At 33.5% G+C, this 14,721-nt stretch overlaps 1 protein-coding gene across 1 annotated transcript in view; it reads right to left on the bottom strand.

Moving 5' to 3' along the window:
• LOC128990516 (collagen alpha chain CG42342-like) overlaps window positions 1–14,721 on the bottom strand; it is a 159,535-nt gene that overhangs the window by 14,612 nt on the left and 130,202 nt on the right. The window contains exons 16-20 of the mRNA XM_054412909.1: window positions 13,571–13,675; window positions 9,989–10,033; window positions 9,047–9,109; window positions 1,318–1,344; window positions 250–303 (exon numbers count right to left, since the gene is read on the bottom strand). Coding sequence (XP_054268884.1) covers window positions 250–303; window positions 1,318–1,344; window positions 9,047–9,109; window positions 9,989–10,033; window positions 13,571–13,675 — 294 coding nt within the window. The remainder of the gene's footprint in view (window positions 1–249; window positions 304–1,317; window positions 1,345–9,046; window positions 9,110–9,988; window positions 10,034–13,570; window positions 13,676–14,721) is intronic.

A 14,721-nucleotide genomic window follows, 5' to 3' on the forward strand; every position in this document is an offset into this window, starting at 1 on the left:
CTGTAACATCATCAATAACTACTCTACTCTACAATCGTGCTACACTTGCACTATCTTGACTCCTCTTTTTAATTATAAGGTACTGTATTTAAAAGAGGATTTATTAACCATGATCTCTTGTTTACCATTGGTTTTATAATCATAAAAACATAAAATGAATATTTTTGCTTTCAAATATAACTGGGACATGACTCAAACAGCATATCCTGTGAATACTCCTCTGGTCTAGCTACTTGGCTAGATACTCACAGGCAGTCCGGGGTCTCCTCTCTCTCCTTTAGTTCCAGGTTCACCTTGGCCTCCCTAAAATACAAAAAACATTTCTTATGAAGTGAATTTTAATAGGCGAAGATGGACATAAAAATGTACAACACCATTAATAAAAATGTTCAATATGGCATAAAACAACTCAGTTATCTTGTTTTGAGGAGCCCTTGAAAATTATTTATCATCAACACATGGCGACATAAAATAGTCTCAGTTACCGAGTATCATAATAATATGTAGCCTATTTTCACAACATCTTTCTACATGGTTAGGCAAAATACTGGAACCCCCCCAGTTAACATTTCAAGCGTTGTAGTAGGAAAACCAAACTCGGCACATATTTACAACATAAGAAATTGCACTTTTTCATCAAAGTTACAGCTTTGCCCTAGCCCCCCAAATGGGGTATATTGGGGACAGCCCTAAATTTTCCAAAGTAAACACCTATCATGTGACCCCTCATTTTAAAGGGTTTATCAAGAGAAATTGAATGGCACAAACCAGAGGTCAATATCACACCCCTAATCAAAATGGCAGCCATTTTAATTATTTAAGATGGGCAAGCAAGATAAAGTCTGGACACCCCCAGTTAACTTTAAAAATTTAATATTTTAATACTGACCAAAAGGTGATTTTTTTTTTTTTTTTATAGAGGTATGCTGAGTTTAGTTTTCCTGCTATAACCTGTTAAAAAGTTAATAGGGGATATTTCAAAATAACTGCCATTTTGATTAGGGGTGCGATATTGACTTCTAGTTCGTGCCATTTAATTTGTCTTGAGAAATCCTTTAAAATAAGGGGTCACATGATAGGTGTTTACATTTGACAATTTGGGGCAAAGTTGTAACTTTAATTGAAAAAGTGCAATTTTATATGCTGTCAATATGTGCCGAGTTTGGTTTTCCTACTGCAACGCGTTAAAATTTAACTAGGGGGTTCCAGACTTTTGCCTAACCCTGTATATTTAAATGGCTTTAAATAACCCAGAGAGTTTAAATAAATATCAAGAGTGGTTAAAATAAAATATTTTAAAATATAATCAAAGCCTACCTTCATTCCATCAAGTCCTGGAGGACCCTGTAAAAGATATAAAACATTAGAATATTTATATACACAAAAAAGACATTGTGAAAATATAAAATCTTAATAAAAACTTAGGGGAAAACCTATGGATAAATTTATTGAAAAAACATGCTCAGGCAACCAAATAAGCTGCAAATTCTGTTGCAAAAGCCATTCTACCTGCATATATATATATGTTTTGTAACTGCACATTAAAACTCCATTGTAAAACTAATGAGATGAAATGTATTTATACTGCATAATTTAAGAGCTAAGGTATATAAAGTCAGTTTAGTTTTATTAAATTTGTATTCTTTTAAAATAAAAAAATATGGGTTGATATTTTTAGATATGGTAGGGCCTATCATTTATAATATGATTTTCTAGTATAAAAAATTTGTTACATTCAAACAAAACCTAAAAGTTTTTAAGCTGTTTTGTTTCACAAAATATTTTATTGTTTACTGGGTTATAATTTATGTAGTCAATTGACATTTCTGAGTAATTTTTAAACATTAAAACACTTTATGAATTTTAATGGAACATGTTTTACATTTATTTTATTTATTTATTAAAAATTCCAATTTTATTTTGATTTATGATAATGTTGGAATGTACCATCGTCTCTAACACCATAGAGATATGAATACCTTTTGACAATGGGTTACATATCATGATTTTAAATCCTTATAGTACCTGAATTAGTAATTTGGAATCATATAAAACTGCTATTCTCAATATAAAATTTTATTATAATAAAATGCAACATGCAATTCAAATAGAGCAACTAAGACACCAGAGCAAAGCTTTGTACAGTGTATATAGAAATAAAATGTCTAAATAAACTTTGAATTGTGTAAGTTTATCTACATATTGTTAAAATGTAAAAATGTGAAACGGTCCATGCATTTTACTGCAGTTTAATCTTCAAATCCATGAAGTATTTTAAAAACGTGATGATGTAAAAAGTGTTTATTTAGTATAAAAATATAAATTAATACTTAAAAATAAAATGATATTAGTAGACATTTTTTTCTACTAGTTATGGTGATTTTTGAACTTTTTTATTGCATCTTTACAAAATGTAGAACTGGTTAATGTGGTTGTTATCATTGTGGAGCTGTTCTTCATATTCATAATCGTTGCATATGTCCAAGCTGTTTTATCTCCTCACAAAATGAATTCGTTAAACCGTACTTTGTTGTAGAATTTGTATGCATCATATGAAGTCATACCTAACCTCTAGCTGTCCCCTCTCTACATTTTTTCACTTTTAAATGTAAAGAGTTGCCCTTACACCAACTAGAAGCATAAAATAACTAAAAATAATAGCACTGATTATACTATTATATATCATTTCTAGATAGGATAGGAGTTAGGTGTACTATTGTTGGTTATTTAATGAGTGCCATGTAGTTTGATATTGTTGTGTCAGCTGTCAACTGTATTGCTTGTGCTGCTATCTATCAAAGCTCTGTACAACTACGTCCAGCAACCTTAACACGTTTGCTACTGCAATAGTACGAAATTTTCCATTCACATGGACCAGCGACGCACATATGCGACGGCCGGTTTCTACCCATAGACTGCCGTCGCATATATGCGACGGCTAGTCACATTAAAATAGACTGCCGACGCATATTTGCGTCGGGGTTCTAATGTTATTAAAATGCTTATATCTTTGTAGTGGTCTATTTGAAAGCACTGAATTCCCTGCAGTGGTCTACAGAGATGTCTGACGCACAACTGCGTCGCTTGGTCTGTGGATATGATGATTGGTGACGTCATATAATAGTAGGAAAAACTGGTCTTTACTTTTCTGCATCACTGTATGTATGTATGCAGTATGTATGCTGCATTATCCTATGTAGCTTTTATATTTGTTCAGTTATAAACTGTTCTTGAATAATCTGTTTATTTTTTTACTTACTCTCACCTTAAAACACAAAAAAATGAGCCGTCGCATATATGCGACGTTTAGTCTATTTCAAGAAAACTATGATAATTTTCACTATTGTTTTCGCTGTAGACCGGGCGTCGCAAATATGCGACATCACAAAAGGTTATAAAAAATACAAAAAAACAAAAACAATTTATTTACAAACACTATTGTAGCGTATTACAATGTAAATGATCACTGTTTTACAGGTTTTCGCCCATGGTCTGTGTGTACTGTTATCAAAGTGACAGCCGGTCTATGTGTAAGATCGAAATGTATACCTCGGTCTGTGGCAATGACCGCGGCGTCGCATATATGCGACGCTCAGTAGCGAACGTGTTAGACCACAGTATTGATGCATGAGGATTTGTCATTCTTCAAAAAAGAAATTTGAATGTTTCAGAAATGAATACAGGAACCGGCGAATAATGTATTATGTGAATTAGTTTAAGGTGCTTGTTAAATTATAAATTATGTTACACAACTTTGTAGTGTACGCAAACTGTAGAAATTAACCAGCAGTGATTTTATTGTATTGGAGTATAATGGAATAGCAGATTGATATTTAAAACAAATAGAACCTGGAAGACCAGCAATATGATAAAATTAAACTGTTGTTAGTTTTGGATTCAGTAAAAAAAAAATAATAAAAAAATAAACCTTGAGTATGGCACAATATTACAAAAATATAAAAACTTAATTAATGATTAGCATTTGACATGTTTAGTGAAATTATATCAATGTAAAAAATTAAATATTCTAACACTATTTGATTGGCAGTCTCCGATGGGACCTGACAAAATACTTAGCGTTTTGTATAAGTTTACTGGGGTCAACATAAAATCAAGTTGAAACTATATTTTACCATGCATAACCAATCAGTACTAAACCTATAATCAGATTTTCTGTTTGCCTTCAGTCTTAATAAACTTATAATAATTATAAATTGGTATTGCATTTTGAATTGTTATTCTGAATATGTTATTCTGAAGAGGTTTTATTTGATATTTTGTAATTTTGTTTTGCCAATTAACTGCAAAATCAAAACTCTTTGATCTTGAAAAATATTATGACGGTTCTAGGGTCTACAAAAATGCAATGCCTTGGAATCTTGAATCCAACATGAAAATGCAGGTGCATGAATAGTTTGCAAAATGTGTGATAATTCTATTCCAATCTCAAGCATTCTCACAGCCTCACAATGCAACATTAAATAAAAGATTATCTATACTTACAGTGCTTCTTCAAACTAATCATGATAAGCGTTGTTGGTCTCTACATAATAACATGACGTAATAAATGTTCCACAAAGGATTCATTAATGGCTAAAGTATAAAGTTTAAGTTTGTGAACAATTAAATGGTACATAGCGAGAGAAATATTAACTAGATACAGAGGGCTTAGATTATTGAAGAATCAGAACTTATTCAAACTCTTATCCACTCATGTGAATTAGAACTAAGCTTGTATAGCTATTGAATACTAATTCAATAGCTATAACACCTATATATAGGTGTTTTCAATGTAAGAGGTGACTTTAACGACCCTAACAACGACATTAAGAATTAATTCAAAAATTCACTGTTGAATATAAAGTAAAATAAGTTAATATTTCAGGTGTCCACAAAGTAATGCACCCGTTTGGTTTAGTCCCTGTAACCATAACATTGGACGGAGCAAACTGTTAATAATTTTTTTGTGAAGAATAACACCCCAAGCTTTATTTTAGAGAAATTTACGTTTATTGTGCAACACTGTGTGGTACTGTTTGTTGTTACCCATTCTTAGCAAATTTACACACGTTATCCCAGTAGGGATGGAAGAGAAATACCAATTCCTTGGCCACCACAAAGCCCGGAAATGAAGCCATTAGAATTTTTTTTGGGGATACGTTAAAAACATTGTTTACTCCGAGAAAATCAGGGATGTCATCAACCTAAGCCAGAGAGCAATCCAGGCTGTGACTCCGGTAATGTTGTCAAAAGTGTGGGAAGAGGTTGATTTTTTTTTATCTATGCAGAGCAAGGAACGGAGTGGAGACTATAATATGCAGACCACTTGAGAAAATTATCTTTCATGAGCTGTATTTGTATATAATGTAAATATAACCATGAATAAAATATTTGGCTTTAAAATTGGAACATTACTTAGTGGACACCCGGTATTTCTATCCACTGAAAAAGTCTAAGAATCTGTAAAAGTTTAGAATTGTTAGGAAATTTAATTATGATTGAAAACTATTTACATCAATTATTAAAAATTATAATTTGTTTTCAGTAACTTTGATTATAAACATTGGGGTTTATAATTAAGGTAATGATGGGAAGAAAATATTTTCTTTATTCGGGCATTCTTATGCCCTCATAGTTCTTTCTTCCAATTGAGCTCATACGTTAGTCTTTAAACTTCGATGGTAGTGTATTGTGGTACATTTACTACACTTAAGTTTAATTAACAAATTAGTGGATGTTTTTTATTATAGGTAAGAGTTATCAAATGAAAATAAATAATTGTGTATGAGTGAATCAAATGTCTCACTGTATGTATTTTTTTATGTTTATTACAATTAAATATGCCCGGCTTTCTCATTTACAAAGAAAATCTTTATTTCATAATTTAATAATAAACTCTGATATTAAATTATAAAAGTAATTTTAGAATCATAAAAATAATTAAAACTATTTTTGAGCAGAAGCAATAAAATAATAACAACTAGAACATAAAAGTAATCACAAACTAAATGTGGTAAAATAAACACTATTGCATAATTTATGGTTTGTTTAGAAAGATTGCTATTTTACAGTAATAAAACTATTACAATTTTATCTGCATCACTCTTTAGGGAACACTTAAGTGATGGACTGGGTACTCAAATAGTTACAGAAAATAATTTACACAGGATATTTTTGGAATTCCGTTTCTTTTATTTCTCATACTGAAAAAGTTACATTTTAAACCTCATAGAAGACACCATAAACGTTTTTACTTAATAATGTAGTCCTTTCTTCAACAAATCAAATAAATTTTACATTTTATGAAAAACATTTACAGGTAAAAAAAGAAACTAATAATAGCTATAATGTCAAAGTACATATAATTACCTGGATTTTATATAAATAAAATATACTGGAAATACTTCAAAGTAGCGGTTTTAACAGAAAATCAATTTTTGTTACTATAAAAGAGTACTATTATAAAATACAAAATTGCAAGCCAAATGGGTAGTACAGCCAAAAAGCATCATGCTTTACAATTACTGGTGACTTATTTCACACGGAACAGCCTTAACCCTAAATTACGTTTATACAAACACTAAAAACTGCGGCAGTACTTAATCTAAGATACAGTTTCATTTTCATACAATAAATATATAACAATCATAATAATATATTACAATATTTAGTTGAAAGTACTTACAAAAACACACAAAAATATCTAAAACGCTTAATATTTATATTATTATATATACCATAATGAAAATAGCATTATATATTAAATTTTTGTAATGAAGTCTATTGTTGGCACTCATAACTAGGCAGCCAAATGACTTAACTGCAACATTCAGATCCGACACTTTGTACATCGATGACTTAACTCTAGTGGACTTTAGGTTTGTAAGTACTGTGTTGAGTAAATAGGTTTGTACCTACTAAGTAATTTAGTACAATATTACAAAACCAAATAATCAATGAAACCTGGTTAACATTACGAAAATAAATATGTTATTTTGTAATGTGTACATTTCAAATGTAATTAATATTACTTCAATATTGATGTGAACACACCTACATACTTTATTACAATAATATTGGTAAGGTACTATGATTAACTGAAAAAAAACCAAAGAAGCTGATACCAAGAAAAAGGCTAGATAGAAATTTGAATTAATGCACATTATTTTATTGCGTTAAAAATAATAATAATAAAATCAATAATTATTAATAATAAGGCTAGCTACATTTTTGTATACCAACCAGGTATAAATAAATTAAAACTCCCTCCCATCTCAGAAATCTTTGGACTAAAGCCAATTGTAAGCACTTTTTACATCTATATTAAAAGCAATTCATTGTCAACAAGAAATTAAAACTCAGATCTTCGTGAACAGTAAAATAGTCAGCTTCTTCTGTACTGAAATGTGCTGCTACTAGAATCACAAAATATTAAAAAATCTGAAATTAACGATCACATAAAAAAGTTTCCAAGAGATATCCGTAGTCATTTTATTTAAATTAATTTGAATTCTAAGACTGAATGTCAAAACAAACTGCTTATTGGCATTTAAATGTTTTTGCAATTTTAGGCGTAGAAAAAATGCAAGACCTATGATTGTTTGATCTTTGTGCTAATTTATTTATCAAATATATACTGTAGTATAAAAACATATTTTTTAGATCTTAGAATATTGGCTTTTGATTCAAAGTAAAGACAAGTTTTTGCTCCGCAACAATTTATATAAACAATGATTTGGGGGTTATGAAAAATTCTTGCCAGGAAATGAAATGAATTGCAAATAAAAACTCTAATATCACATCAGTCTAATATGTCTAAGTCAACCGATGACAGAATTACAAAATTCACCCTTAGATTATGTACATATGTTCACTAATTTAAACTTCAATAATTTTTTAATGAATAAATAAAGTATAAATAAAACATTGAACTGCAAAGAATATATCAAAAATATTAATTGTGTATGGTTGATAATGTAAATATGTTATTTCAACAAGTCAAGAAACATTATGAATTACATAACTTTAGTAAGTATAAAGTACATAATCATACAGTAAAAACATTGTAATTATTTTTTTTAGGAATAGAAAAAAAAATTCAAAAAGCAAATTCAAAAACATTGTTTTGTTAAAATAAAGTAAAAGTACATATTTTGTATTGAGTAGTCTGCACTACTGTATAATAATTTAAACTTTTATTAATACAAATAAGAATTAATGAACTAGTTCTACAAATAAGTTTGACTTATTTGTAAAACTTAATTTTTGTACTTGAACTAACTTGAAACAGTACATGAGTATTTGAATAAACAATTAATCTAATGCCTAATATATAGAATCAAACCCTTGTATCATATGGTTAAAAGAATCAACTATTCCATCTCTCAATTTTGAATTATAGATGTGCTTAAAGATTATAATGTATAGGGATAAAGTGTTTTATTTTATCTCAAAAAGTAATACTTGAGAAACATCTTACTAAATCCATCCACCTTTAATCAGTAGATTGACACAAACAAATTTATGACACATACTACACACAATGAATTCATAATTTGAAATAGCATATAAACATTTATAGTTTCCCAAACTATTATAGTTACAATATAAAAACAATATGAAACAAAAGTACAATTTTAACCCTTAAACCAAGTAACTTTTAAAATTAGAGATCAATAAAGTAGAAACTAAATATTTCCAAAATAAGTAAAATAGTACAAAAATATATTGTAAAAATTAACTAAAATCAAGGTTTAGACAAAAACCGAAGACACAAATATACTTGAAACAAATTTAGGAAATAAATAAATCAATAAATTAGACAATGTAGTTTGTGCTTGTTTACAGTTGTCGATCAATCCTCACCAAGACTAATTTAATCTAATATCTACAGAACAGTTCCAGAGTCATCTTCACTAACGCTATTTACATGAGATCGCGTGTAGCACTCACACCGTTAGTCATGTTAGTCCACTCATCGGTCACATCAGCGTGAAGTTAGTGGTTAGCTGATGTTAGGTTAGGTTTAGGAAAACGGAGGCCTTACCATCTGTCCGGGCTTGCCTATGTCACCCGGCCGACCCGAGTCGCCTCTCAGCCCCATGGGACCCTGTGGGAAATCAAAAGTTAGAAAAAAGGGTTAAAAAACATGTGGACATAACGTTAGTATTTTTAAGCTGGCACCCTCGCTAATAAACAATATACGATGACTGTTAAAATAGTAAAGAACATTTGAAATAAAATAAAAAGGTAGCATAAGAGAAAATTATTGAAAGAACAGCCAAAATACTTCTTTTCAACATATAATTGTCACATATTGATTTACTTATCATAGCGGTGGACAAGTTTTGCAATTTTTCCTTTGACATAACATTCCCTGCTGCTCGTGAGCTCAGTCACTCAAAGACATACAATTTTGGCTCGTACCGTAGTCGTTATCAAAGCGATATATACTGCATACAGTCTTTTTTTACAAGTGAAAGTCACTCGGAGCAAGTAATGGTCTGTAGGGTAGTTCAAAGAAAATTTCCTATTTGAATGAATGAAGAAGATCTTGTGTATGATTCGTCGTGTGAGGTGGGATATTGTCATGCAGAAAAAAATGGATGTCAACTTTAGTTTAGCTGAATGCACCATTTCAAACAGAACTTTTACTTACTACGCTATTTCAATACACTTCTCACATTTTATAGTAAATTTTCATGATCTTGTGGCCAACAAAAACCGTAAGATAGACCCACACCTCACAACTGGCAGGACTTTGAACTAAATCACACTTAGTAAACTGTAGTATTGAAACAACGGGCAGCAAATGGAAAGCAAATTGAAGTCAATCCTTCATTTTACTAAATACAAAGAGCTGTATTTCCTATATGAATCCAACCAACATAGTTTGAGTTTGTAAAAACATCTATTGATCAAGGACTGCAACAAAAAGTCCCACCAATCAAGTAGAAAATAAATATTTTAACACTTTTAATATACTTACTGGTAGTCCCATGGGTCCAGGATCACCTTTTGATCCTTTATCTCCCTGAAAAAAACAAAAAAAAAACAATAAATGTTTATAATATTTATTGACTCTTAATGCTTAAATACTTTAATGGCCTTAGAGGGATGTTTACAAATACAACTTACCGAAGTTGTACAATAGTCCAAAAAATGTGACATTACACCCTAAGAGAAGAAAGAGATTAGCAGAAGAAAGTTTTTTGTGATGCATTTTATATGTACAGTAAAGTTTATGAGCAAGTGTAAATCTCGACAGTGCTGAATTTACCATATCCTTTTTTGTGTGCGAGCAACAGGCAATCTATTAATTGTAAAGGATTTGAAATTGACAGAGAAAAACCCCCTTTCAAACAGAGAGGGCAAAGCAATCCTCTTGATAGCAGATTAGATGTGGTGAATTGTCAACGCTCTGCAATGTTGATCTCAAATATTGGTTTTCAAAAGGAGTGAGGTGACTAGGTGAGGTCACAAGATTCGTGAAAACTAATTTCCCTCAACAAGATAAGAAAGGAAAACAATCCTTACTTTTTCCACTTCAAGATTTTCCTGACATAGCAGAGCACATAATATTTGCCTCACAACCCAGTGTCACAATTTCCATGCTTCCCTAAAAATTTGCTTTCAAAACCCCCCAAAAAAATTAAATATCAAAGGACAATATCATTAACATTAGTTATGTATTCTGTACTTGGAGCAGTAACCAACAGCTGCATAACACAATACAAGTTTATTTTTGACTAACTGTTAGAGCTAGTCTCTCAGAACTGAGGGATTATTAACGGATGCAAATATCACACATCCACTATCATTAGATGAGTCAGTTGTTGATGGTTTGATACAATACCTAGCTGTCCTGGACTCTAAAAATTTTAATATATTAGATTTACCTTTGTTGTTAGAGCTCTGAGTTCTTGAGTAGGTAAATGTTTGTGTCGCCTATGAACTTTGCCAGCTTGAATGCCATCTTTAGGGATCTTCTTGTTAAGTCATGATATTCTTATCACTCATACTATGGTATATATTTACAAAAATATTTACACAAGTGCGGTCGGGTCGATCGGACAACGACGAGTGACATACAGGGAAGTCACCGCAGGAGGTCTTTCTTCCTCCATTTCATTTCTCGGACTAGGGTGTTGTTTAAAGTAGAGGCCTACTATTAACTGGTACTTTAAATGTTTTTTGTGCGTTATGTTTGTGTATTTATTTAAATGTTTCTTGACGACTCCATCATGGATGAAACATTCTTGTTAGGAAATTACCAGACGATGCCTGAATAGGTGAAACATGTCGTGAGTTTTACTTACTACAACATTTGAACTATCGACGTAAAGGCATGTACCTTATATTTGTGGAAAGTAAATAAAAGAAACGTCTTATAACACTTAAAACATATATTTACCCTTATATTGTTACTCACAAGACGGTAAATATACAAAAAAGATGGTTAGTGGTGATCAATTGCGATTGGACACTCCAATCATCATCAGACCCGAATGTTTCGCCTATTGGGTCTGATGATGATCGGAGTGTCCAATCGAAATCAATCATCACTTGCCATCTTTTTTGTATATTTACCGTCTTGTGAGTAACAGTATACGTGTAAATATATGTTTTAAGTGTTATAAGACGTTTCTTTTATTTACTTACTGTAAACTTAATAACATGTACAATGCTTATCAAGAAGTTACTTAGGAAGGTATGGGGGTTTAGTGAGTGGGAGAAAATTTCGCGCCGTTCCGGCCAAACCTCGCATGCAGGGTTGGTTCGGCAGATTGGCCACAACCTAAACCCCAACTCTCACTTGTTAGCTGCGGAGAGCTACCTTCTGCCACTGGGTGTTGGTCCACCTACAGAACCAAGTGAGGGGGGCCCTAGACTAAGGTGTAATGTGATCCGTGCCAAGAGTCTTGTGGCACTGGGGGCCTTATATTCAGTGTCTTAACGGAGCCCTCTGGGAACCAGGGGTAACCCAGTCGTACGCACCCCTTACCTCTCTAATTGGGTCACTGGGGAGGTGGACTTAAATACCCGGTATTCGTGAGAACAATGTAGACAATCTGACCCAAATGGAGGAGGAAGGTCTACTGAAATCTGACGATGACGACAAGCTTGCAGAAACCAGAAAGGAACGAAAAACGACTTTCCAGGGGCGAGTTGCAAAGATGGAGGATAGCGGATGCTTAAGCCAAAGGCGAAAATGTGCTATCCAGAAGTGAGAGGAGGCTGGTGTGGGCTGCCAAGCACTCTAACTCTGCTGCCTGCAAAGCCAGTTCCTCCGGGAGCTAGGATGCTGGGAAAAAGCAGAGCAAGGGTGGTACCCCCAAAGCTGTCTCTAATGAAGCCTCCAGGAAGAAAGGTGGAGGCTGTGCTAACGCAGCCACAAAGGATTGGCTGGTCAAGCAAGTTCAGGAGCTGAGTCCTTTCAGGAAAATCTCGCTACGGCTTGCCCCAGCCAGAGACCTTGTGAAAGCTGTGAAGGTATATTTATGTACCCAGCCCTACAAGGTCTGCGTATGAGATCCCTAGTACGAAAAACGACTTTCCAGGGGTGAGTTGCAAAGACAGAGGATAGCGGATGCTTTAGCCAAAGGTGAAAAGGTGCTATCCAGAAGTGAGAGGAGGCTGGTGTGGGCTGCCAAGCACCCTAACTCTGTTGCCTGCAAAGCCAGTTCCTCCGGGAACTAGGATGCTGGGAAAAAGCAGGGCAAGGGTGGTACCCCCAAAGCTGACTCTAATGAAGCCTCCAGGAAGAAAGGTGGAGGTTGTGCTGACGCAGCCACAAAGGATTGGCTGGTCAAGCAAGTTCAGGAGCTGAGCCCTTTCGGGGAAATCTCGCTACGGCTTGCCCCAGCCAGAGACCTTGTGAAAGCTGTGAAGGTATATTTATGTGTCCAGCCCTACAAGGTCTGCGTATGAGATCCCTTGGCCTATTGATGGGAGATCAAAGGGAAAAACAGGTCACCATAGTCAAAAGGCTCTCACGGTTCACCAAAGACCTGGGATTTGACGGAGAATGAGGATCTGTGAACGAGGGTGCACAATAAGCTATTCTAGCTGCGATGCAATCCCATGGTAACTTGTAAGCCTGGCCCTCTATTAAAAAAAAGAAAAAAAAAGAAGTTACTTATATTTGTCTAATTAAACAGTTCAGGGGCTACATAATGAACAAGATGACCCCTGAAGACGCCACACAGGCTCTGGTGAAATTCATAGGGTGACACAAACGCTCAAGAACTCATGAAAAACAACAACAAAGGCAAGTCTAATATAAGTCAAATTCTTGAAACTGGGATGGATAAAAAAACCATTTATAAATGGTCCTGGCTAAGGAACAAGCTGATCTTGACTAGTAACTAAAGCTGTAATCTCATTCATCCCCGTCACACTCACACACTCATCCTTCACTCATCTTTGCCTTAAAATACACATAGTGTGTAGGTGTAGTAGAATTATATCTAATTGCTACATAAGAGGAAAGAAATCTAGGAAGAAAAGGAAAAAATCTATCTGATCAATAAAGGAGTAGATCTAAATCGAATGTTGACTCTACACTCACCGGTTCTCCTTTGGCACCATCCATGCCCCGGTCTCCCTTGATTCCTGGAGGACCTTGTAGACCTGGAACTCCTGCGGGGCCTGGTGGTCCAGGGGGTCCGACTACCTGAACATCAAAAATATTTTGGCAAGTTGGCTTTATATTTCATAGATTATTTATAGTACACAATTTATGTCATCACTTTTTATATCCAGCAAAAATCTGTTGATATATCAGATTTGACTTCAACTTTTGTCCAATTGTGGATAACAATTACAGCGCTCTAGTACAGTAGAGCACCAATCGAAAAGAAATTAAATGAAATACGTTTATTTATCCCAATTTCATTACAGAAAGATAAATAAAACAGAGAGCAAGATTAACTAAATCTGCCATACTCATGGGATAGGCCTACATGCGCAGGTGCCTGTGTGACGGCCTGGTTGTTATCAGTCTACGTAATTTTAAGGGCAAAAAAACTGAATATGGGAAAGATTTTTTTTGCCTTAATTATTTGAAAGAAAACTTAAATGTGGTTGTGAGAATGTCAGCGATGACAACCAAAGCCAGTTCAATCAAAAGAAGACATTAGAGGGTCAAGGATTTTTAGTCAGGGTTAAGTAAGGTTTGGTCTAATCTAATCATAGCCAAATCTGAACTAGATCCCATACGGATGGTTGAAAATCCATATAGTTGGATTTTTATATTAGATAGTGGCACCAGGCAGACAACTTATTGACCCCCCGCCCCCCCCCCCCCAACAATCGATAGGAAACTACAATAAACTTGTCTTTTGATGACAACACTGGGGCACAATAAAATATGTACCCAATTGCAGCAAACTGAAAAAAAAACTGCAGTGAACTTTATTTTTCAGGTCAAATTAAATTGTGATGATCCAGATAAGCAACCCTAGATAGTTTCAGTTCTGGACTAAAACTGGATTCCTAGGATTCCTGGATTCAGTTCTGGATTCCTAAACTGCAAGAAATGGCCAGATTCATGTATGATCCCTATTAATTTACCCTGCAAGTGTTACTCCACTGAATTCAATAGCTCTTATTTCGTCGGAGTTGTATAATTAGACTAAAATAATGGATATTTTGCCTACTTTAGAATAGTTGCACTATTGACTATTGGATTCAAAGCTTTATTCTATCACCTGTCTTGAG

The sequence above is a fragment of the Macrosteles quadrilineatus genome, unplaced genomic scaffold (assembly GCF_028750875.1).
Source record: "Macrosteles quadrilineatus isolate MER2022 unplaced genomic scaffold, UCM_ALF_1.0 Scaffold_3__2_contigs__length_128488019, whole genome shotgun sequence".
Taxonomy (NCBI): Eukaryota; Metazoa; Arthropoda; class Insecta; order Hemiptera; family Cicadellidae; genus Macrosteles; species Macrosteles quadrilineatus.